We start from the raw sequence: 26,375 nt of genomic DNA, 5'->3' as shown, positions 1-26,375 counted from the left end.
TTAAATGTATAGTAGCAGTATCTGAAGGTTTGGAGATTTGATGTGTGTATATCATACTTTGTTTTAAATATTTTCTTTCAGTATAAATTTAGCTTATCAAAATATAATACCAAACTTCTGAAGTTGGATGGAACTACTTGGAAACGACTGAAGTATTTTATGCTTTATTATGTAAAAGATTTACTTTCTTATATTTGATCCTGTTTAAAAAACTGATCTCTCTTTATTGAAGTCATGCTTTCATTAATATTCTTGAAATTTAAGTTTATATATCTCCAAAGTTTTAAGAACTACTGATGCTTTTCAGGCCTAGTTTTTATATCAGTTTGTTAGTTTTTACTCTTCAGCAGTTATGAATAACAAAGGCTAATATTTATTTCATATTACTTTGAGCTAGACCCTGTACTGGAAGAGACACTTCACATTTTACAGAAGAAACTGAGTTTTAAGAATGCTAATGGCAATTTGCCCACAGTTGCATAGCTAGGAAGTGGTTGAACTTGGATTTGATTCTAGGATCCTTGATTTTTATTGCTAATTATAATAAACATTTTATATCCATTGTGCTATACTTAAGTTTGGTTCTGGTTAAATGTTTTTTTCCATATCTCTTAAAATTCTTCTCTGTCTTGTGAGTTAATCTCCTTAAAAGACAATTTTGATTAGATCTGTATTGGAATCTCCGCTCTTTAAGAAGGTCATGATTTGTTTACATGATTTTTTTTTTACAGTTTTTTTACATTTTTTAAAAAAGGACATTATTTACAGATGAACAGGTTGCTTTAAAGAAGAAAGAAAAAGAAGCTTCTGAAAAATGGAACAATCCTTGGAAAAAATTTGACAGTGATAAAATAGTATGGGAAAAATTTCAAATTCTTGACCAGCCTAAGGTAAGAATATCAAAATGAAGCATTTATGGAATATAAGACATTTTAATTTTACTTCTTAAAATGCTAAGCCATATTTATATCATAAAGCTTTTTAAAAATTATCTTTCCTATGTTACTGTAAAACAATGTTATTTTGAATTTAATTATGACCTCATCTGGTATCTATTTGCATTCTGTAAATTGTCTTACTATGTAGGTAATTGTAGAGGCCTGAAGCACCTTGTTTAGACTCTTGTAAAAGAGCTCTACAAATTTTTAGATGACCACGAAACTCTTACCACTGACATGTGGTATCTGCCACAAGGTTATATCAAACATAAGTGATTGCTTATCAAGCACAAGTATACACCAGGTGTCCCTCAGGTAGTGTTTTAGTGACCTTTTAAGTTTTGTCTGTGCTTAATACTATATAGAGAAAAAGTACCTTTGTTTTCTCTTTGTTTTTAGACTTGTGCTAGCTCTTCCAGCATTCTGTCACAGTCTCCCAGTCAGATAACAGTGGTCCAGACTGAAGGGCACCCACTACCTAGAGCTAGTCAGATTTTAGAGGTAAGTCCTAGGTGTCACTACTTTGAATATATAAGCCCTTTAATACTTGATCTTTGTATTACCTATTTTCCTTAAAAGAGTGGACCTTAATACTCTTATTTTTAATTATAGGTTAATTTTTACTGAATGCACTATGCTCCTTAAATTTAAAAAAGTTATGAACTGTTTCTTTTATATGCATATAGTAATTGTTCGTTCCTAGTGAACACTTGCTTTTAACAAATGTATTCTGAAAATAGAATAGTAACCTAAAGGGGATGATTCTGACCGGAGACATTTTCAGCACTGGTAGATTTCTTACAGAATCCCTCCAAGTTAGATTGTTTGTATGGCTTTCATGGCTGTTTGTTCTGCTCCATATAGAGCTGACTGCCTATATCATAGAGTTTTATAGTTGTTGATAATTTTACATTAATGAAGGAATGAAATCTGAATTATATTTTTCCACGTTCCGAAAAGCACTTTGACTATTGAAAGGCAGTAAATTAGCCTTGATAGATCAAGACATTTTGCAAAAATCTATAGTTCTGGATGATAGGTTTTTTTTGTTTGTTTTTGTTATGGATGATAAGTTTTTTTTAAAGTGGGGGAGCAGCAGCGGTAGAGGGAGAGAGTATCTTCAGCAAGCTTCACTCTCATCACTCTGAGATCATGACCCAAGGCAAAATCAAGTGTTGGACACTTAATTGAGTGAGCCAGTCAGGCACCCCTGCATGATAATTTTAAGTGTAAAGTTTAAAAATTAATGCATGCTAATACTACTAAAAACTGCAGCTAAAGCTATTCATGAAGTTGGTAGGAATCAGTTGTTAGTTTATTTACATTTCAACATTAAGATCGAAGAATCTTTAATACTAAAGATATTAAGGTATTCTCAGTTTGCAAAAAAGTCTGTGTTGAAATGTTAGTATATTATTTATTGCTTAATTTGCACTATTTTTAAGGTTATTTGTGTAATTCATAGTATGATTGCTAATACAAATAAATAGCCATTTGAGACTATTTTTAGGTGCTTTTACATTTTGTATATATTTTTAAATGCTAGCATGCATCTTTTTTTATAATCCAAAAAACCAATAAAATTATTTATATTTTGCAGTAGAGATGGGAGTTGGGGATGGGAGAAAGACTAAAAAGAAAAATACACACTAAATATAAGGCTGGACAACCCGTGGTTAAAGAATATGATTATCTACTCATCTTCATAGTATTTAAGTACAGTTTTTATGCATTTTTATATGCGTGTGGTAAGATATTGGAGAGATGCTATTGATGGGAAGTGAATTTAACTGTGTAACTAAAAATCCCCCCTTCTTAAATGTCTGAAATCAGTTGGTTTAGAAATCCAAGCTATAGCCAGAACTATTTATATTATTTGAATATCAAACTTTTCATGTAATTAAGAGGAGCAGAAATTTGGTTACAGGCAGAATCACCAAGGCCAATTTTGTTAAAACACAAGGTAGTGTATATAAAGTGCTTAGAACAGTGACTGACAACTAGCAAGTGTTTGATGAAGGTTTACTCTATTTATAACTTAACAAAGCAGATCCATTTGGGGCTATGAGACTGTTACGGGTCTGTCATCTCAACAGCTTTCCTTCCTCTCTTTTCTTGATTCTCAGTCTTACACGTCCTCCCCCAGTGGAGTGGCCCCTATATTGTTCAGCCCAAACATTCTTTTATACTGCGTAATTTTGAACTATTCTGCGTTTAAGTTTCTTTTGCTACCACCATACCACAGTTCTGCATTTGTTCAGTAAAAAATTCTATTTTCATTCCTTTTGTTTTTTTAAATTTTATTTACTTGTTTGACAGAGAGACAGAGTGACAAAGGGAGCACAAGCATGGGGAGTGGGAGAGGGAGAGGGAGAAGCAGGCTTCCCACTGAGGAGGGAGTCTGATGTGGGGCTCGATCCCAGGACCCTGGGATCATGACCTGAGCCGAAGGCAGATGCCTAATGACTGAGCCACCCAGGCACCCCCTATTTGAATTCCTTTTCAACCTTTTTTTTTTTTTATTGTGGCAAAAGATACATAACAGAATTTACCATTTTAATAATTTTTAAATGTGCCATATTGAGAGATTAAGTACATTCACATTGTCAGGCAACCATTACTACTGTCCACCTCCAGAATTTTTTCATCTCTGCAAACTGAAACTGTATCCATTAAACACTCCCCATTTTTCCCTCCCCCGACTGCTGGAAACCATTCTAGTTTGCCTATGATTTTGACTATTCTGAATAACTTTAAGTAGAATCATGTAATATTTGCCCTTTGGTGTCTGACAAAGTTCATTTATCTTAATGTTTTCAGGGTTCATCCATGTTCTACACTGTATCAGAATTTCATTCCTTTTTAAGGCTAAATAATATTTCATTGTATTTATAACAATTGCATTTTGTTTATCCATTCAGATGTTGATGGACATTTGAGTTATTACCTCTTTTTGGCTACTGTGGAATAATGCTGCTATAAACATTACGTATAATCTCTTTGAGGCTTTGTTCTTAGTACTTTTGGCTATATACCCATAAGTGGAATTGTTGGATCCTATGGTATTTTATATTTAATTTTTTGGTTAAGCTTTTATCAATTTACTTTCCTATTTAAGAAGAGGGAGAAAAAAATAAAGAGTTTTTGTGGGGTGCCTGGGTGGGTCTGTTAGTTAAGCGTCTGCCTTGGGCTCAAGTCATGATCCCAGGGTCCCTGGATCGAGTCCCGCATTGGGCTCCCTGCTCAGTGGGGAGCCTGCTTCTCCTTCTTCCACTCTCCCTGCTTGTACTCTCTCTCTGTCAAGTAAATAAATAAAATCTTAAAAAAAAATTTGTGTTTGTTTTTTTGAGAGAGACCACATGCAAGCTCGTGGGGTATGAGGGGGAGCATGGAGAGTGGAGGAGCAGAGGCAGAAAGAGAGAATCTTAAGCAGGCTCCACACCTACTTTGGAGCCACATGTGGGTCTTGATCTCATGACCCTGAGATCATGACCTGAGCTGAAGTCAAGAGTTGGATGCTTAACTGACTGAGCGACCCAGGCACCCCAGACTTCTACCAATTTTCATTGGGCAATTCTATGTTTAATTACTATCCTGTTTTCCATAGTTGCTACACTATTGTACATTTCCATCAGCAATGCACAAAGGTTCTGATTTCTCCACATTCTCAACTTTTGTTTTTAAATAATAGATGACTTCTAATAGGTGTGAAGTAGTAGTAGCTCTTTGTAGTGTTGATTTATATTTCCTTTAATAATTTGTAATGTTGAACATTTTTTCATAGCTTATTGGCTATCTCTGTATGTTCTTTGGAGAAGTATAAAATTTTTGCCCATTGAAAAAAAATTTTTTTCATTGTTATAGGCATTCTTTTTTTTTTTTTTTTTTAATTTTTATTTCTATATGTGGGAGAGCATGAGAGGGGAGAGGGTCAGAGGGAGTAGCAGATTCCTGCTGAGCAGGGAGCCCAATGCAGGACTCCCATCCTGGGACTCTAGGATCATGACCTGAGCCCAATGCTGTTGCTTAACCAACTGAGCCCAGGCGCCCTGAGTTGTAGGCATTCTTTATAAATTTTGCATACCTGATCAGATATATTGTTTGCAAATATTTTGTATCATGCTTCATTTTACCTTTTCATTTGCTTGATAGAGCCCTTTGGTGCACAAAAGCTTTTAATTTTGATGAAGTCCATTTTATGTTTTTGTTTTTGTTTTTTTCCTTTGTTGCCTGTGCTTTTGATATCCTGTCTAATAAATCATTGCCAAATCTGGTAGGGAGCTTTTCTATGTTTTCTTCTAAGAGTTTTAAGAGTTTTATAGTTTCAGCTCTTATGTTTAGGTCTTTGATCCATTTAGAGTTATTTTTTGTATGTAATATAAGACAGGATTTTTTTTCTTTTCCATATTTTGCATTTATATCCAGTTTTCTCAGTGCCATTTGTTTGAAAAGATTATTCTTTCCCAATTGAATGGTCTTGGCACATTTGTCAAAAATCATTTGACTGTTTATAGGAGTATTTAATTCTGGGCTGTCCATTCTAGTCCATTGTTCTGTATGTCTCTTTATGTCATTGTCTCACTGTTTTAATTATCATACCTTTGTAGTAGGTTTTAAAAGCATTAATTCTCCAGTTTTTGTTCTTTTTCAAGATTGTTGTAGCTATTCAGGGTTTCTTGAGATACCATGGGAATCTTAGGGTAGATTTTTTTCATTTCTGCAAAGTACAGCAAGTTTTTCATAGAGGTTACTTTGAATCTGTAGATTGCACTAGGTGATCTTTTTTTTTTTTTTTTGTAAAGATTTCATTTATTTATTTGACAGATGGAGATTACAAGTAGGCAGAGAGGCAGGCAGAGAGAGAGGGGGGAAGCAGACTCCCTGCTGAGAGCCTGATGTGGGGCTCGATCCCATGACCCTGAGATCATGACCTGAGGACCTGAGCCCAAGGCAGAGACTTAACTCACTGAGCCACCCAGGCGCCCCTGTTGACAATACTGTCTTTTGATTCATGGATGCAATATCTTTCCATTTATTTGTGACTTCTTTAATGTCTTTTAGCAATGTTTTTTGTTTCCCATGTATACAACTTGTTGCCTACTTATTCCTAGGTATTTTATTCTTTTTGGTGCTATTACACATGGAATTGTTTTCCTAATTTCCTTTTCCCAGATTGTTCATCATTAGTATATAGAAATGTGATTAGTTTTTCTGTGTTTGTGTTGTATCCTGCAACTTTGCTGTATTTGTTTATTTCTAATATTTTATTTCTTGTGTAGAATCTTGAGGGTGATGATTATTGTATGGCACATGAACTTGTAGATCTTTCTGGAACTATATTGTTTTCTTAATGAGTAGATACATAAAACACTGGTCTGCATTAATAAGACATTCATATGTATGCATAATCCTGCCTGGGTAATATGTATGTATAATTTCCTTTTTTGACTTTTACTTTGAAAAATACTATGTAATATTTCTGGCATGCAAAAGGATATAAAGGATAATACAAAACACATTTCTACCCATGTCCTGTCCCAGAAACAGTGCAGTATAGAATAGTATAGTTTAGAGTTCATGCATTTTTATGGATTTCTATCAGTAATGGGCCAAGCTTTTTTTTAAGATTTTATTTACTCATTTAAGAGAGAGAGAGCACAGGGAGGGAGAGTGGCAGAGGGAGAGGGAGAAGTGGGCTCTCCACTGAGCAGGGAACCTGATGCAGGGTTCGATCCCAGGACCCTGGGATTATGAACTGAACTGAAGGCAGTTGCCTACTAACTAAGCCACCCAGGTACCCCAAGATTTTTTCTTTTATAAAGATTTTGTTTATTTATATATAGAGAGAGAGAATGAGCAGGAAAAGTGCCAGAGGGAGAGGGAGAAGCACACTCCTCCCTGAGCAGGGAGCTGGATGTGGGGCTGAGCCAAAGGCAGACGCTTAACCAACTGAGCCACCCAGGCACCCAGGACAAGAGTTTTTAAAAATACAGTCCACAGCCCAGTAGAATGAAAATGGAATACATATAACCATTATGTTCCTTCTCTTGTCAGTTTACTTCTGAATCTTGACAATAATGTTTGTGGATTGTGAGGCTCTTCCCACAGCAGAACTGGGATGTGACTAAGTTATAACTTAGTCCCAATCCATTGATGGCCTTATTTCAGGACAAAGAAATACTGCAGCCTGACCAAAATGAGCCAGTACTGGCGAGAGCCTTTTCCTCTCTACACAGGCAGTCTTGAACTCAAGGGAACTCTATCTCAGTTCTCCAAAATTGAACTCCCTAGGAAGAGACCTTCCTTATTCAAAACTAGGAGGGTCTCTTGGCCTTGCCAAAAAGATGTAATGGTTAACTAGAATAAGTAAATGGAATTGTTTAAAGGCTTGTTAGGCTCCAAAAGTATACTAGGCACTTCACAGACTTGTGCATCCAGTTTTAGAATAAGAGCCAAATATACTAACACTTAAACAGGTGCAGGAGAGCATTAAGAGTAACTTACACATCCTGACTACCTGTAACAATAGGCTGGATAGGTCTTTGTCCAAGGAGGGATATATAGGGAAAAATGGAGACTATGAAAATTTCACACTAGAAAGAGAGATATTCCTGCTGAGTACTCAGAAAAATCTCAAATAAGAAATATGTCTCATTTTGTGAAATAAGAAATTTTTTAAGAAAACACTGACTTAGTTTTTATTTATTCCTATCTTATTCCACAAAGGACTTGAAATGATTTAGGAAATCTGTATACAAGAATAGACCCAAGATAAGAGTAGTAGAAAACTAAGAATACAGTAGAAGGAAAGAAAAAAGATTTGGCAATGAAATAAATTGAAATCACAGGAGGGAGAGGAAATCACTGTGGGGTCACTCCATGAATATAGGTAAAATTTTGTTTTTAAAGATTTTTATTTATTTGAAAGAGAGGTAGAGGGAGTATGAGTAGGCTGAGGGGCAGAGGGAAAGGGAATGGGACAAGCAGATTACCCATGGAGTGTGGAGCCTAATGCAGAGTTCAGTCCCAGGAATATAAGATCATGACTTGAGTCAAAGTCAGACACTTAACTGACTGAGCCACCCAGGTGCCCCAAATAGACATAGAATTTTTAAATGAAAGTCTGGCAGAGAAGATTACAAATAGCTTATAAAGATACAACCTTGAATGATATGCTTTTTTGAAGAAGAAAACAGCAAATAGATAGCTGTTAATAGGTATCAGAGAAAAAACTTCCCTAGATCAGAAAAAAAATTAAATGAAAGAGGCTGATTTGAAGAGACATCCTGATAACTGTTAAAATTTATTGAACAAGTACAGGCTTCTTCAGGCATTTAAAATAAGAAGACCGGGAACAAAGCTCAAATTAACCTTAGATTTCTTCTCTGTAGATAATAGAACAGTGTTCTTAAAGGTTTATTTGTTTGTTGTTAACATATGTATTATTTGCTTCAGGGGTACAGGTCTGTGATTCATTAATTCATAGCACTCACCATAGCACATACCCTCCCCAAAAACCATCTCCAGCCACCCCATCCCTCCCATTCCCCTCCCCTCAAACAACCCTCAGTTTGTTTTCTGAGATGATGAGTCTCTTATGGTTTGTCTCCCTCTCTGGTTTCGTCTTCTTTCATTTTCCCCTCCCTTCCCCTATGATCCTCTGTCCTGTTTCTCACATTCTTCAGATCAGTGAGATCATATGATAATTGGCTTTCTCTGATTGACTTATTTTGCTTAGCAAAATAGCCTCTAATTCCATCCACGTTGTTGCAAATAGCAAGATACTGAGTTTCTTGATGGCTGCATAATATTCCATACATCTATATACATACATGTATATATATGTATACACACACACACACACACACACACACACGACATTATCTTTATCCATTCATCTGTTGATGGACATCTAGTCTCTTTTCCATAGTTTGGCTATTGTGGACATGGCTGCTATAAACATTGGGATGCACATGCCTCCTCAGATCACTACATTTGTATCATTGGGTAAATACCCAATAGTATAATTGCTGGGTCATAGGGTAGCTCTATTCTCAACTCTTTGAGGAACCTCCCTACTGTTTTCCAGAGTGGCTGCCCCAACTTGCATTCCCACCAACAGTGTAGGAGGGCTCCCCTTTCTCTGCATCCTGGCCAACTCCTGTCATTTCCTGACTGGTTAACTTTAGCCATACTGACTAATGTGAAGTGGTATCTCACTGTGGTTTTGATTTGTATCTCCCTGATCCCGAGTGATGTGAAGCACTTTTTCCTGTGTCCGTTGGCCATTTGGATGTCGTCTTTGCCGAAATGTCTGTTCATGTCTTCTGCCCATTTCTTGAGTGTATTGTTTGTTCTTTGGGTGTTGAGTTTGGTAAGTTCTTTATACGCTTTGGATACTAACCCTTTTTGAGACATGTCATTTGCAAATATCTTCTCCCATTCTGTTGGTTGTCTTTTGGTTTTTTAACTGTTTCCTTTGTTGTGCAAATGATTTTGATCTTGATGAAGTCCCAGTAGTTCATTTTTGCCCTTGCTTCCCTTGCCTCTGGCGGTGTTTCTAGGAAGAAGATGCTGGGGCTGAGGTGGAGGTGGCTGCCTGTGTTCTCCTCAAGGATTTTTGAAGGATTCCTGTCTCACATTGAGGCCTTTCATCCATTTTGAGTCTGTTTTTTGTGTGTGGTGTAAGGAAGTGGCCCAGTTTCATTCTTCTGCATGTGGCTGTCCAATTCTCCCAGCACCATTTGTTGAAGAGACTCATTTTTCCATTGGACATTCTTTCCCGCTTTGTCAGTGATCAGTTGATCATAGAGTTGCGGGTGCATTTCTGGGTTCTCTGTTCTGTTCCATTGATCTATGTGTCTGTTTTTGTGCCAGGATCATACTGTCTTGATGATCACAGCTGTGTAATAGAGCTTGAATTCTGGAATTGTGATGCCAGCAACTTTGGTTTTCTTTTTCAACATTCCTCTGGCTATTTGGGATCTTTTCTGGTTCTGTACAACTTTTAGGGTTATTTGTTCCATTTCTTTGAAAAAGTTGGAGGTATTTTGATAGGGATTGCATTAAATGTGTGATTGTTCTAGGTAGCATAGACATTGTCACTATGTTTGTTCTTCCAGTCCATGAGCATGGAACGTTTTTCTATTTCTTTGTGTCCTTCAGTCTTTCATGAGTGCTCTATATAGGTTTTTGAGTACAGATTCTTTGCCTCCTTGGTTAGGTTTATTCATAGGTATCTTATGGTTTTGGGTGCAATTGTAGATGGGATCGACTTTTTAATTTCTCTTTCTTCTGTCTTGTTGTTGGTATATAGAAATACAACTGATTTCTCTGCATTTATTTTATGTCCTGATATTCTACTGAATTCCTGCAGGAGTTCTAGCAGTTTTGGAGTAGAGTCTTTTGGGTTTTCCACATAAAGTATCATGTTATATGCAAAGAGTGAGAGTTTGAATTCTTTGCTGATTTGGGTGCCTTTTATTTCATTTTGTTGTCTGATTGCCAAGGCTAGGACTTCTAGTACTGTGTTGAATAACAGTGGTGATAGTGGACAGCCCTGCCGTGTTCCTGACCTTTGGGGAAAATCTCTCAGTTTTTCCCAATTGAGAATGATAATCGCTATGGGATTTCATAGATGGCTTTGATGATATTGAGGTATGTACCCTCTATCTGTACACTTTGAAGAGTTTCAATCATGAAAGGATGCTGTACTTTGTCAAATGCTTTTTCAGCATCTATTGAGAGTACCATTTGGTTCTTGTTTTTTTTTTTATTAATGTATTGTATCACATTGATTGATTTGCAGATGTTGATCCAACCTTGCAGCCTAGGAATAAATCCCACTTGGTCCTGGTGAATAATCCTTTTAATGTACTGTTGGATCCTATTGGTTAGTATTTTGGTGAGAATTTTCACATCTGTGTTCATCAAAGATATTGGTTTGTAATTCTCCCTTTTGATGGGGTCTTTGTCTGGTTTTGGGATCAAGGTAATGCTGGCCTCATAAAATGAGTTTGGAAGTTCTTCCATTTCTGTTTTTTGGAACAGTTTTAGGAGAATAGGTATTAATTCTTCTTTAAATGTTTGTTAGAATCCCCCCGGGCAGCCATCTGGCCCTGGGCTCTTGTTTGTTGAGAGATTTTTGATGACTTCTTTAATCTCCTTACTGGTTATGGGTCTGTTCAGGTTTTCTGTTTCTTCCTGGTTCAGTTTTGGTAGTTTATATGTCTGTAGGAATGCATCCATTTCTTTCAGAGCTGGCATATAGCTGCTTATAATATGTTTTTATAATTGTATTTTTTTGGTGGTGTTTGTGATCTCTCCTTTTTCTTTTTCTTAAAATTTTTTTTCCTTTTTTTTTTTTTTTTAAGATTTATTCATTAATTTGAGAGAGAGAGAGAGAGCAAGCACAAGTGAAAGAGGAGAAGCAGAAGGAGCAGGCAGAGGGAGAGGGAGAAGAAGACTCCCTCCTGAGCAGGGGGCCCAATGTGGGACTCCATCCCTGGACCCCTGGGATTGTGACCCAAACCCAAGGAGACGCTTAACCAACAGGAGCACCTGTCCAATAGGAGGACCCACAGGTGCTCCCGTGATCTCTTCTGTTTCTTTCATGATTTTACTTATTTGGGTCCTTTCTCTTTTCTTTTTGATAAATCTGGCCAGGTGTTTATTAGTCTTATTAATTCTTTCAGAGAACTAGCTCCTAGTTTGGGGGATCTGTTGGTTTCTATTTCATTGATTTCTACTCTGGTCTTTATTATTTCTCTTCTCCTGCTGGGTTTAGGCTTTGCCATTGTTTCTCCAGCTCTTTAGGTGTCCTTAGGTCTTTGTGGATAGGTCTGCTGCCAATCTATTGTTTCTACCTTTGTAGTTTACAGACCCTTTGTTCCTCCGGATGCTTTCAGGATTTTCTCTTTGTCTCTGACATTTATAAGTGTTACTATTACATGTCAGGGTGTTCGCCCATTTTTAGTGATTTTGAGGGGGATTTTTTGTGCCTCCTGGATTTAAAAAAAAAAATTATTCAAGATTCCATTTATTAATTTGACAGGGAGAGATCACAAGTAGGCAGAGGAGCAGGCGGAGGGGTGGAGGGAAGCAGGCTCCCCGCTGAGCAAAGAGCCTGATGGGGAGCTCCATCCCAGGACCCTGGGATCATGACCTGAGCTGAATGTGGAGGCTTAACCCACTTAGCCATTCAGGTGCCCTGCCTCCTGGATTTTGATGCCTGTTTCCTTCTTTAATTTAGGGAAGTTCTCTGCTATAATTTACTACAGTAAACCTTCTGCCCCTCTCTCTTCCTTCTTCTTCTGGGATCCCAATTATTCTAATATTCTTTTGCTTTATGTTATTACTTACCTCTTGAATTCTCCCCTCACGATCCAGTAGTTTATCTCTCTTTTTCTTACTTTATTCTCTATCATTTGGTCTTCTATATCACTAATTCTTTTTTAAAGATTTTATTTATTTGACAGAGAGAGATCACAAGTAGGCAGAGAGGCAGGCAGAGAGAGAGAGAGAGAGGAGGAAGCAGGCTCCCTGCTGAGCAGAGAGCCCGATGCGGGACTCGATCCCAGGACCCCGAGATCATGACCTGAGCCGAAGGCAGCGGCTTAACCCACTGAGCCACCCAGGCGCCCTATATCACTAATTTTCCCTTCCGCTTCATTTATCCTAGAGTTAGAGCCTTCATGTTTGATTGCACTTCATTAATTGCTTTTGTTATTTCAACTTGGTTAGATTTTATTTCTCCAGAAATGGATTCTCTAGTATCTTCTGTGCTTTCTTCAAGCTCAGCTAGTATCTTTACAGTCATCATTCTGAACTCTAGTTCTGACATCTTAATAATGTCCCCGATGATTAGGTCCCTGACATTTGGCACCACCTCTTCTTTTTTTTTGAGGTGAGTTTTCCCATTTTGTCATTTTGTCCAGAGAATACATGGTCGAGAGAAAAAAATGCTAAAAGGGTAACAACGACCCCAGAAAAATATACACTAAACAAATCAGAAGAGACCTGTAACTGCGGAAGAGGGAGGGGAACAACAAGAAAAAGAATATGAGGGACGCCTGGGTGGCTCGGTTGGTTAAGCAGCTGCCTTCGGCTCAGGTCATGATCCCAGTGTCCTGGGATCGAGTCCCGCATCGGGCTCCTTGCTCGGCGGGGAGCTTGCTTCTCCCTCTGCCTTTGCTGCCATTCCGCATCTGCCTGTGCTCACTCTCTCCCTCTCTCTCTCTGACAAATAAATAAAATCTTTAAAAGAAAAAGAAAAAGAAAAAAATATGATTAGGCTGGTGAATAGAACGGAGCTGCACAGTAGATTTTGTGTATATTTTGATATGTTCGAACAAACTGCCCCTAAAATTTTAAGGAAAGAAAAACTTACTTAAATATATACAAAAATAAGGGTAAATACAATGTAGGGATGGACTATGACTGTAAAAATGAACATGTAAGAAGATTTTTAAAAAGGAATTGATAAGAAGTTGGTTTGAAAGAAGAATGAAACATAATTTACAAAAAATGAATGTGATCAGGCAGGTGAATAGAATAAAACTATGTATTAGATTTAGGGTGTATTTTGGTCTGTTAGAAGAAACTGCATCCCAAACTTAAAGAAAGAAAAACTTATATAGAAAAAGTAAAGTTATATACAATGAAGGGATAGAATATGACTGTAAAAATGAATATTAAAAAGATTTTAAAGAAGCAGTTGATAAGTTGGTTGGAAGAGGAAAGAGGAAACATTTTTTAGAAAATCTAAAAAAAATTTAAAAAAATCTTAGTTCTATTCCTCTGGCTCTGGAGTTTTGTGGTTCTGATTGTTTGGTATACTTGGTCTTTGTTGGATTTTTTTTTTTTTTTAAGATTTTATTTATTTGAGAGAGAGAATCAGAGAGAGGATGAGAGGAGAGCAGTCAGTGGGAGAAGCAGACTCCCTGCCAAGCGGGGAGTCCAGTGTGGGACTCGATCCTAGAACTCCAGGATCATGACCTGAGCTGAAGGCAGTCGCTTAACCAACTGAACCACCCAGGCGCCGTTGGTTGAATGTTCTTGCTGATCTTCTTGGAGAGGGGCCTGTTGCAGTGATTCTCCAATGTCTTTGCCTGGGTGAAATTTCACTGTCCTTGTTGGGCCAGGCTGAGTAACCTGCTCAGGTTTGCTCTTGGTAGCTTTTGTTCCCTGAAATCTTTCTACATGTACAGCTTTGGAGGATGAGAATGAGACTGGTGGCGTTCCAATATCCAGCCCCAGAGATGCTTCAAACTCAGGACCCCACTCCTCAGTGAGCCCTCAGAGAAAAGCAGTTAATCACTCCTGTCTCCTGCACTCTGAGCTCACTGGCCTGTGACTGAGCATTTCTGTCTCTGGCACAGGACCTTGTTTGGAGTTTACAAACCTAGCAGATTCCTGCAGTGTGCTCCTGTGCTATTCCTTCTAGGGGAGGAAGGGGAATCTCCCTGGATCTGCCACTTGTTCACTCTGTGCTTGAAGAGTAGTGGCCTGACTGTGCCACGGATCATGGTTAATGGCAACCCCAAGCTGAGAGCCCCCTCCTCGGCTCCCGTCTTTGCAGCCAGCTTCCTTCCTCCAATATGTGGGGGCTGTGGCACACTCAGGCATACCTGGTCTTTCTATGACCCTGAGGATCCTGAGACCACACTGTCCCAGCGAGAGTTCCAACCCCCGCTTAGCCACTGGAGTGATGTCCCTCCATGGAGCAGACTTCTAAAAGTTTTGATTTTGTGCTCCACTGCTCTGTCACTTACCAGGAGCCAGCTGATGGAGGTTCCCCCCATCAGCTGTGGTCTGTCTTCCCAGATATTGCCTTGGATTCACTTCTCTGCATGTCCTACCTTCCAGAAAGTAGTCCTTTTTATGTTGATATCATTGCTGCTATTCTTTTCTTCGATCTCCTATTGAGTTTGTAGATGTTTAGAATGGTTTGATAACTATCTAGCTGAATTCCCCTTGTACAGGTTTAATAGGTACACTGAGACAAAGAATTTAATGCCTAAACAGCACATTCACATGTAAAGGGACCATAAAGTTATGTTCAGACCTATAAGAATTTATAAAATATTCTTCCCAAAGATCTTTCTTTGATTTTTTTTAAAGCAGTTTTTAAAGATTATTCCTGGGTCAGAAAAGTGAATCAGAATTAAAACACAATAAGGAATTTATGGTTTTAAAAAAGGGAATATATAGCTAACACAAAGTCTCTATAAGACTTTGTGAAATAAGGTAAATTGCAACAAAATACATACAGTGTCACCATTTCCATGTTTAAAGGAAAAAAAATCTGGAAGACCTATTAACAAATACAAATATGTAAAAGAAAGCAGATTGTTGGCATTGTCTAAGTCTAAGAGTAATGGAAACAAAGGGGACCTTTCCACTTTTGTTCTTTATGCTTTTGTTTGTTTTATGCCTTATATTTTTATGTTGATATGTTGCGTGATCTCTCTGTAAAGACAGTTAATTATGATTCTGAAACCCGGATAAAGGTTTAAGAATATGGAAAGCAAAGATAATCACTGCTTTAAGTATAAAGAGACTATCTACTAATGTAACCTGTACAACAGAAACAAAAAATAAGCTCCGAAATGTCAGAAATCTTTTATTTAAAAGCAGAGGTATGAGAACTGCCCCCTCCTCCGCAGACCTGCTGCTTAAAAGAGATTCACTTGAAATAGAATTATACATTATTAAAAATAGATAACATAAAATCAAAATTTAAAAAAAAACACAAAAGGCAAAATTGCTTGTAATTTTAGAAATATTACTTTGGGAGAGAAAGCTGTTAACTTATTTTTTTTAATGTAGGCTCTATGCCTAGGGTGGAGCCCCGTATGAGACTTGAACACATGCCCCTAGGGATGTTTGACTGAGTCACCCAGGCATCCCTATAACAAATTATTTTTGATGAAAAGTAGAGTCAATAACAAAGATGTAAGAATAATATTTTTGTGATTCATAAGCCAAAAATAAGTAGGAGAAATTGAGGCACATTTTTACTGGGGTATTATCAGAGTATTTGGACCATAAAAGTATCAGTGATTTTATTTTCTACAAATACAAATACCAAATTTTTAAATGTCAACAGAACATTTACAAAATTTGCTGTAATGTTATAAGAAAAACATAACCAAAAATTAAAGTCAAGCAGAAAATATTGACAATAAATAAGCTTTTACAAACTTAAAAATACTAAGATCCCATGAACAAGATACTGAACCTTGGTTATAAACTGCTAGTATCTCCCCTTAAGGTCATTTTTTGAGATAATAGGAAAATGAGGGAAGGATACTTTTTTGATTTGTTGGATTGGTAGGTGGCCTGTGATAGAAATTAACCCAGCATCTCTGTGGGAAAGGAAAATAAGAAATGAATTTTTAGAATTCTGTTCTTGTTGACATGCTTTCCCCCATCCCCTGATGTCATTGTCTTAAACAGTGCCTCACTTCCCATTAACTGTAAATTGGATCTCTGTACTAGCTGTCCTCTAGAATAAAATCCTGGGCCAGTCCTTGCTTAAATCTTACTTCTTTGCAGGAACTTGGAAAATCAGGTGGAGACTACTCTACTCCTTCCTGTTGATACTCACTTGTCTCGTGAATTACAATAACAGTCTAAGGAATGCTCCCAAAAAAGAAGCTCTGGGGGGAGTGATTGTGGTTTAATACCCTAAGTTTCAACCCTAGGGCTAGTCTGCTCTTTGCCATTCCTCCCACTGAATATTTGGCTGTTCATTGCTGGACAAGTTTGGTTGATAGTGCCAGGAAAAAAAATGAACTGCTGCAAATAACAAAAATGTTGGAGGAACACAGCTATTTCAAAGGAAGCAGTGTAGATAGAGTATATCAGAGTCTAACAGAAGCAAAAATATTAGGACAGATAAATCGATAAATTTAGTCTAAAGAACATAATAAAAGAAGTTAGGGAAAGTATTACAATAAGAACATAGAACAAACAACCATGCAGAAAATTTAAGTGTGAAACATAAAAAAAAGTGTAAAATACAATAGATGTGAAATAGTGGGAATGATAGAGCTAGGGAGTAAATAAATAATTGGTAGGGCCTATTTAGAAAATATCTTGGAAAGGACAAATAGGGAAAAAAATTTAAGGCAGAATGAGAATGAAAATAGAAATGCTGACTTTTCCCTCCAAACAAGAGCGACATTGGGAGAAGAGAGGAAATACTTGAAAAAGTAATTGAGATCTGTATGTTAACTGACCTCATATTTAAAGGGTAGAAAGCACCCCAAAAAGAAAATAAGGAAGACCTCACTACACATACTAACCTGAAATTTAAGAATATGGAAGACCCAGAAATTCTAAAAGCCTGCAGAAAGAAAGAACAAGCAATATATAAGAGAACAAGTATGAGCTTTTTTTTTCCCCCCCTGGCAGTAGCACTGGGTATAAGATAACTATTAAAATTTAGAATTTAATATCTAGCCAAACTGTCATTGAAATGAGAGTAGATAATAAAATATTTCCAGGCATTAAAGTGCTCTGAGGATTTTTATTAAAAGGTGACACTGAAAACAGGTTTGAATGAAGTGCTTAACCAAAAATGTAAGGTAAATTAAGGGATGCTGGAAGAGATTTGTGATTATTTACCTTAGTAGAGTGGATTGTTACTTTTATAACAAATAAAGAAGGTCTAGTTAATACCAGTCTTGATGGGTTGGCAGAGGAAGGCAAGGTCAAAGGATATGAGAGCATTTTAAAGTTCTTATTAGAAGATGATATCTTTGACGTCAAAAATTTAGAGAGAGTCTTAAAAATAAAGTGAGATAAAGTGGAATGTAAGATTAAGATAGAAATAGGACCAAATACATCAATAAATATAATAAATCTAAGTGAACCAAAACTCACCAATTAAGAAGATACTAATTAACATAAAGAAATCTAGATACTTTCTAGAATCCAAGACACACTTAAAGCATAGGAATGCAGCAAGGTTTAAAATAATAGGATTAAAAAAAAAGAAATGCTAAACAAAATAAAATTTTTATTGCTACACTAATAAAAATAAGATCATTATTAGGGTGGTGAGGGTTGTAAATATAGATAGAAGATTTAGGAAATCAAGAAATAGCAATTTTTAACATGCATGAATCTGATAAAATAAATGAAGCAAAAATTAGTAGATTTAAATAAATGAAAACTTCAATATCTAAATTTCTCAATTGAGAAATTGCTAAACAGATTGTTTTCAAAGATTTATTTACTTATTTATTTTAGAAAGTGAGAAAGATCATGAGTGGGAGGGGCAGGGGCAGGGACAGAGACAGGACAGACATTTCATCAAAGAAGACATACTCCAGACAGCCAATAGACGTATGAAGAGATACTCAGCATCACTCAGCATCTGGGAAATGCAAATGAAAAGTTAATGAGATATCACCTCACACATGTCAGAATGGCTAAAATCAAAAACACAAGAAACAACAAGTATTGGCATGGATGTGGAGAAATAGGAATTGTCACATGCTCTTGGTAGGAATGCAAACTTGTGCAGCCACTGTGGAAAAGAGTATGCTTAGAAAATGAAATATAGGGCGCTGGGTGGTTCAGTGGGTTAAGCTGCTGCCTTCGGCTCAGGTCATGATCTCAGGGTCCTGGGATCGAGTCCCGCATCGGGGTCTCTGCTCAGCAGGGAGCCTGTTTCCTCCTCTCTCTCTCTCTCTGCCTGCCTCTGCCTACTTGTGATCTCTCTCTGTCAAATAAACAAATAAAATCTTTAAAAAAAAAAAAAAAAAGAAAGAAAATGAAATATAGAACTACCATATGACCCAGAAATTGCAGAACTGGGTTTTTACTCAAAGAATAAGAAAACACTAATTCGAATAGGTAGGTGCACCCCTATGTTCATTGCAGCATTATTTACAACGTCCAAATTGTGGAAGCAGCCCAAGTATCCATAGATGAATGGATAAAAAAGATATGGTATATGTACAATGGAATATAACCCAGCTATAAAAAAGAATGAAATCTTGCCATTTGCAACAGCATGGAGCCAGAGAGTAAAATGCTAAGCAAAGTAAGTCAGAGAAGGACAGATACCATATTATTTTACTCAAATGTGTATGTAAAAAAAATTAAAAGGTAAACTGAAAAAACAGATTTGAAACCAAATCTGGTTAAATCATATGTAAGAAACGTGAACAGAGTTCTAAGGTGATTGAGTGCTATGTTGAGAATGTCTTGTAAGGAGTTCAAAGAGCCATTTGTTTTTCTTTTCCATTTTCATCCTTAAGATAACATTTTTAAAGCTAGAATTGTTCAGTTACTTACCTGAAGATAATGCTCCTTTTGAAGTGGTTCTTTTAGGCTTAAAGAAATGTGATGGTTTTTAATCTCTTTAAAACATGTAAGAATACCTGAGATACTAAGAACTTTTTTCTTTTTTATAAATATTTCCTTTGATTTAAGCAACTGCTTATAAACTAGGAGCTTTGCCATTGTTTCTGTTAAAAACAAAGGCAGAAGGTAACATCAGGTATATCGCCATTGTAGTATTCTGTCAAGCTATTTTTTAAAACATATCCTGCAGTTATTCTGTATAACAAAGTGTTTGTTGCTTAGCTTTTGCCTTTCAGGACAATCTGAGTAGAATATATTATTTTCTTTTTGTTAGAGCATGCCAAATTCTCATAAATTAAGAAGCAACTTCAATTAGGAAATTTTTCAAATTTTTTTTTTTAAAGATTTTATTTATTTGACAGAGAGAGATCACAAGTAGGCAGAGGCAGGCAGAGAGAGAGGGAGGCAGGCTCCCTGCTGAGCAGAGAGCCTGATGCGGGACTCAATCCCAGGACCCTGAGATCATGACCTGAGCCGAAGGCAGTGGCCTAACCCACTGAGCCACCCAGGCGCCCCTCAATTTTTAATTTTTGTTTTTTGTTTTTTTTTTTCTTAGAATTCAAGGACTTAATCTGAACGCAATACATTTTTCTTATTGAAATGTCATAGACTGTGATAGGGCTATAGCAGTAGAAATGGAAAAGAGGGATATCCTAAAGAGACATGATTCAGGAGAGAAAGCCTCTGGCTCTCTTACATCCTCCTGGCTTTTGGTACAAAGGCAGTATTTGTTGTATCCTGAAGCCAGATTTAAAACAATATTCATCGGGGCACCTGGGTGGCTCAGTGGGTTGAGCCTCTGCCTTCAGCTCAGGTCATGATCCCAAAGTTCTGGGATCGAGTCCCGCATTACATTTACATTTAGTTATTCTATGTTCTCTACTTTATGTTACAAATATGATTCTGAAAATTGGGATACATCTGTTTAAGTCTTGTATAATTCAAAATTTTTTGTTTACAGTTGTTGTTCCTCTCAGATAAATGCCTTTCTGTTTGTATAAATTTTTGTCAAGATTGATAAGGTGGTTAGAAAGAGAGAGTTGCGGGCGCCTGGGTGGCTCAGTGGGTTAAGCCGCTGCCTTCGGCTCAGGTTGTGATCTCAGGGTCCTGGGATCGAGCCCCGCATCGGGCTCTCTGCTCAGCAGGGAGCCTGCTTCCCTCTCTCTCTCTGCCTGCCTCTCTGCCTACTTGTGATCTCTGTCAAATAAATAAATAAAATCTTTAAAAAAAAAAAAAGAAGAAAGAGAGTTGCAATTTAAATAGTATTGATTACTATTGTTTAGGAAGCAGTACCACGGGAATGCCCTTTCAGTGCCATGAAACAAGAACAGCAGAGGAAATGGATTGAAGATTTGAACAAGCAAATAGAAGATGATCGGCAGAGAAAAATAGAGGAAAAAATTACATCTTCAAAGGTAACCTAACAAATTTAGGTGGATGTAATCAACGGGAAAAAAAATAATTTGAGTCCTTAATCATAAACCTAAAAGTATCCTAAAGCTATTTGACAAGACTACAGTATTCAAATTAATACACATTTGCTCTTGTAAACCTTTTTTGAATGCATTTAGTAAGTGATTTTGTGTAATTTCTTAAAACTGGCTTTTCAGGAATTTCCTAATTTTAATTTCTTGTACTCGTTATGTTAGTTACCTAAGTATATATGGAATTAATAAAGAATATAGCTTCGTTGATTTTTGTGATGCTTATTCTGCTCTGTGGTGACTTTTAAAAATTGTGTTTGATTATCATTTTAGAACTTTATACATGAGAACAATTGGAAGAATTCTTAGTAATTCTTATTTATCATGATTAGGGTGAGGAACATGACAGATGGGCAATGCATTTTGATTCATTAAAGACCTATCCTGCTTCTCAGTCTCAACTGTCTTCTTGGTCAACACACAACCAACCAGAGTACTTCTGTGTCTCTCCGGACACTCACGAACTGGCTGATATCAGCAGTGTTTATACACCTATGACTGGAAGCCAGGTTGAACCTTCAGAGGAGGAGCATATAGCAAAACCAGTCAGAGATAAGACCATGGCAGATAGTCAGAAAACAAAGTAAGTTTATCTTTCAGTATTTATTAATGTTTAAGGAAGTCTGTGTGCTTTATTAAAAGTACTGTCATAATGTGTGTTAATTGATTTCAGGTTTGGTATTTTCCTTTAAAGTAGAAATTACTAGTGGATGTATCTGGAGCAAAAATGATTTAGCATCTTTTGGGGGTTTTGTATAACTAAAGTGTCTATCTTGCCAGCTTTCTCCGTTCTATGACTGCTCTCTTGGATCCAGCTCAGATTGAAGAACGTGAGAGGCGACGACAAAAACAGTTAGAACATCAGGTATTGCACTGTAAAATACTATTCTTTGCCTTAATAAGTAAAGTCATTTCCAGCGGATACCTAAATAAATGGAAATTAAAATTCCAATATAAATGTACAGCACAGGCCCTTCCATTTCTGTGATGAATCTAATTCTTACTCCAGCTGGCAGTAATACTAAAATTATATTGATGCTGAGAACCAGACAGTATCACATAGTACAACCAGCCACTTGCCTTCCAGAAGAGTAGGTCTTTAATATATGTTTTATATATGAAATGGCACTAAATCTTAACTTAGTACTGGTTATTTTTTTTTCATCTGTTTATAGTTCTCCTGAATTTTGTTTAGGATGAGAATTAGTTCTTTAAGGGAACTATACAGGGCACTGAATTCTGATTGAGAAATCTAGCAGATAATATAAGGAAGGAGATGAAGATTAAAATTCTAATTTTAATCTAAAAGGACTTAAAATTCTGAATAATTCTTTAAAACCTTTGATACATGAGGAATTCGATGTAATTAATATTGTTAGTCTTAATCAGTAAGCAAATTAACAGACTGTCTGCTACTTACCAGGCACTATGCTAAGTGCTGAGATTTTTTTAGTTGTTTTTGGATTACTTCTTCTAACAGACCTCCTCTGTGAAAAGAAAAAGCATATAGGGCGCCTGGGTGGCTCAGGCGCCTCAGGCGCCTGGGTTAAGCCGCTGCCTTCGGCTCAGGTTGTGATCTCAGGGTCCTGGGATCGAGGCCCGCATCGGGCTCTCTGCTCAGCAGGGAGCCTACTTCCTCCTCTCTCTCTCTGCCTGCCTCTCTGCTTGCTTGTGATCTCTCTCTCTCTCTCTGTCAAATAAATAAATAATTAAATCTTTAAAAATAAAAAAAAAGAAAAGAAAAGAAAAAGCATATAGAATTCCAGGAACAAGAAATGGGATAAATACATTGGAAATTTGACATTTTAACTTTATTTATATATGTAATATTGCATTATATATTATCTGCTACTGATAAACTTATTTTAGAAATTCAAATGCTTCAAATAGATTTTTTAAATTTGTGACAGTGCATTTTGTGATTTATAATTTATAACTAGAAAGCCATCACCGCTCAGGTAGAAGAGAAACGCAGGAAGAAACAGCTGGAAGAACAGCAAAGAAAGAAGGAAGAACAAGAAGAGGAGCTTCGCTTAGCACGGGAACGAGAAGAGATGCAGAAACAGTATGAAGAAGACATACTTAAGCAAAAACAAAAGGAAGTAAGTATATATTAAAACTTTTTTCATTGAAATATAGTTAACACAGTGTTACATTAGTTTCAGGTGTACAACAACATAGTGATTCAGGAGTCCTATATGTTATACTATGTTAACAAGCATACAGTACACGCTATTATAGTACCATTGACTGTATTCCCTATGCTGTTGCTTTCATCCCTATGACTTGTTCATTTAATAACTGGAAGCCTGTACCTCCCACTCCTCTTCCCGCATTTACTGACTCCTTCTCCCCTGCTACCAGTTTGTGAGTCTATTGTTTTGTTTTGTTTTGTAAAGATTTTATTTATTTGACAGAGATCACAAGTAGGCAGAGAGGCAGGCAGAGAGATAGGCAGAGAGGCAGGCAGAGAAAGAGAGAGAGGAGGAAGCCGACTCCCTGCAGAGCAGAGAGCCCCATGGGATCATGACCCAAGCCAAAGGCAGAGGCTTTAACCCACTGAGCCACCCAGGTACCCCTGTGGGTCTGTTTTATTGTTTGTTTGGGGTTTTTGTTTTGCTTTTCATTTTATCTTTTTAGTTTCCACATATAAGTGACTTCATATAGTATTGATCTTTCCCATCTGACTGACTGACTTTAGCATAATACCCTCTAGGTCCATCCGTGTTATTGCAAATGGCAAGGTCTCTTTCTTTTTTATGGCTGAATGATACTCTACTTTTTGTATATACCACGTCTTCTTATGCATTCTTCTGCTGATGGATACTTGAGTTGCTTCCATATCTTGGCTGTTACAAATAATGCTGCAGTAAACATTTGGGTGCATATATCTTTTTTTCCCTTTGGGTAAATACTTTATAGTGAAATTACTAGACTGTGTGGTAATTCTACTTTTAATTTTTTTTGGAGGGTCCTTATTGTTTTCCACAGAGGGTATATCAATTTCCATTCCTACCAATAGTGCACAAAGGTTCCCTTTTCTCTTTATCCTCACGAACACTTGTTGTTTCTTGTCTTTTTGATACTAGCTGTTCTGACAATGGTGAGATGATATAATTATGGTTTTGATTCACATTTCCCTAATGATTAGTGATGTTGAGGATCTTTTCCTGTGTCAGTTAGCCATCTGTATGCTTTGGAAAAATGTTTGTTTGGGTCCTCTGATCTTTTTTAAAAACTAAATTATTTTGGGAGCAGTTGACTAAGTGTCTGAGTCTTGGTTTCAGCTCAGGTCATGCTCACTGGGTTGTGAGATCAAGCCTAGTATGGAGCCTGCTTAAGATTCTCCCCCCACCCCCACTTTGTCAGCCCATCTCCCCATTCATGTGGTCATGCTGTCTCCCTTAAAAAAAAAATCATTATTTGGTGTTTTGGTGTTGAGTTGTATGAGTTATTTGTATATTTTGGATATTAACTCCTTTTCACATATGTTGTTTGCAGATATCTTCTCCCATTCAGTAATTTGTTGTTTTGTGGATGGTTTCTTTTGCTGTGTAGAAGCTTTTTATTTTTATGTAATCCCAACAGTTTATTTTTGCTTTTATTTCCTTTGCCTGAGGAGACAGATCTAGAAAATGGAAATTAAAATTCCAGTATAAATGTACAGCGTAGGTCCATGGTAATGCCGATGTCCAAGAGGTTACTGCCTCTGTTTCCTTTAAGGAGTTTTATGGTCTTAGGTCTCACAGTTTATATCCATTTGAGTTTATTTATGTGTATGGTGGAAGAAAGTGATCCAGTTTCATTCTTGTGCATGTAACTGTCCAGTTTTCCCAGCATATTTTACTGAAGAGACTGTCTTTTTCCCATTGGATATTCTTGCCTTCTTTGTCATTGATTACTTGACCATATAAACATGACCGGGTTTTATTCCTGGGCTCCCTTTCATCTTCTTTTGATCTGTTTTGTGCCATTGCTATACTATTTTGAGTACTGGCATTGTAGCATATATGATTTGAAATCTAAGATTGTGATACCTTCAGCTTTGTTCTGCTTCCTCAGAATTGCTTTGGCTATTTGGGGTCCTTTGTGGTTCCATACAGATTTTAAGATTATTTGTTCTAGCTCTGTGGAAAATTCTGTTGGTATTTTGATAGGGATTACATTCAATCTGTAGATTGCTTTAATAGAGTGGACGTTTAAAGTGTTAATTCTTCCAAATTGTGAACATGGTAGTATTTATATTATAAATAACATTATAGAGTAAAAATGGATAGAGTAAAAATGGGTGTATTTTTAAAAGAAAATAATCAGAAGTTGAACATTTGCATCTGTTTTGAAATTTTGAAGGTGTATGCAGAAACACTGAAGTGTTGCATTATAAAGGTTATGAATGTAAAGGAGAATCTAGAGAAGTTTTTAATTATTTCAAATGATCAGTTCACAAATGCCATATTGCTTGGGTTTTTTTCTCTGCTAAGAAAGGACAGTACAGCACAACAACAACAAAAATTACCCATGTGCTTCATTTTGAAATGTTTTCTAAGCAATAATTATTATTATTATTTTTTAAGATTTTATTTATTTATTTGACAGATCACAAGTAGGTAGAGAGGCAGGCAGAGAGGGGTAGCAGGCTTCCTGCTGAGCAGAGAGCCCAATGCAGGGCTTGATCCCAGGACCCTGAGATCATGACCTGAGCCGAAGGCAGAGGCTTAACTCTCTGAGCCACCCATACACGCCTAAGCAGTAATTATTAATAAATATCCTAGATGTGTTAAGAGAAATGATATTGGCCTTTCTGTCTGTGTCCATTAGTGAATAGGAGCATATATTTGCAGGCTTGCATTGATGATACATTTCATTGCTGTGTTAGAGTTTTCCTGTGTGCTTAAATAAGATTTTTTTTTTAAATTTTTAAATTTTATTTATTTATTTATTTTAAAGATTTCATTTATTTATTTGAAAGACAGAGATCACAAGTAGGCAGAGAGGCAGGCAGAGAGAGAGGGGAAGCAGGCTCCCTGCTGAGCAGAGAGCCCAGTGCGGGGCTCTATCCCAGCACCCTGGGATCATGACCTGAGCCAAAGGCAAAGGCTTTAACCCGCTGAGCCACCCAGACGCCCAAATTTTTTTTATTTTTTTATGATTTTTATTTATCCATTTGTCAGAGAGAGAGAGCGCACACAAGGGAGAGCACAAGCAGGGGGAGGGGCAGAGGGAAAAGCAGGCTCCCCATCGAGCAGGGAGCCGGCTGTAGGACTCGATCCCAGGACAGTGGAATCATGACCTAAGCTGAAGGCAGCTGCTTAACCAAGTGAGCCAACCAGGTATCTCTAAATAAGATCGTTTTTTTAAAAAAGAGTAGATACCTGGTTAGCTACAAGAACATCTCTGTTAAGTGGTACATGTGGCCTAGGGATGATTTTGTGAAGTGTCATGTTTGAGCTGACCTGACGTGAGCAAATCCTACAGTGACGTGATTACCAAGGATTTGTGAGGTTTATAGTAGAGCATAGCGCATTTCCACTCGCCCTCGGAGATGCAGCCCAGAGCCTGCATTTTCTTGATT

General features: G+C 37.1%; 1 protein-coding gene across 11 annotated transcripts in view; it reads left to right on the top strand.

Annotated features, from left to right (window-relative positions):
- Positions 1 to 26,375, top strand: part of CCDC66 (coiled-coil domain containing 66) — a 68,376-nt gene that overhangs the window by 14,573 nt on the left and 27,428 nt on the right. For 8 of the 11 annotated variants that reach the window (XM_082738683.1, XM_082738689.1, XM_082738679.1 and 5 more), the window contains 6 exons: positions 769 to 890; positions 1,338 to 1,439; positions 20,603 to 20,734; positions 21,136 to 21,386; positions 21,584 to 21,668; positions 22,744 to 22,905. In XM_082738683.1, the coding sequence (XP_082594809.1) occupies positions 769 to 890; positions 1,338 to 1,439; positions 20,603 to 20,734; positions 21,136 to 21,386; positions 21,584 to 21,668; positions 22,744 to 22,905 (854 nt within the window). The remainder of the gene's footprint in view (positions 1 to 768; positions 891 to 1,337; positions 1,440 to 20,602; positions 20,735 to 21,135; positions 21,387 to 21,583; positions 21,669 to 22,743; positions 22,906 to 26,375) is intronic. The other 3 variants (XM_082738681.1, XM_082738682.1, XM_082738685.1) reach the window with 1 other exon arrangement.

Source organism: Mustela nivalis (assembly GCF_964662115.1).
Source record: "Mustela nivalis genome assembly, chromosome: 1".
Classification (NCBI taxonomy): domain Eukaryota; kingdom Metazoa; phylum Chordata; class Mammalia; order Carnivora; family Mustelidae; genus Mustela; species Mustela nivalis.
This window is presented reverse-complemented; position numbering and strand designations above follow the sequence as displayed.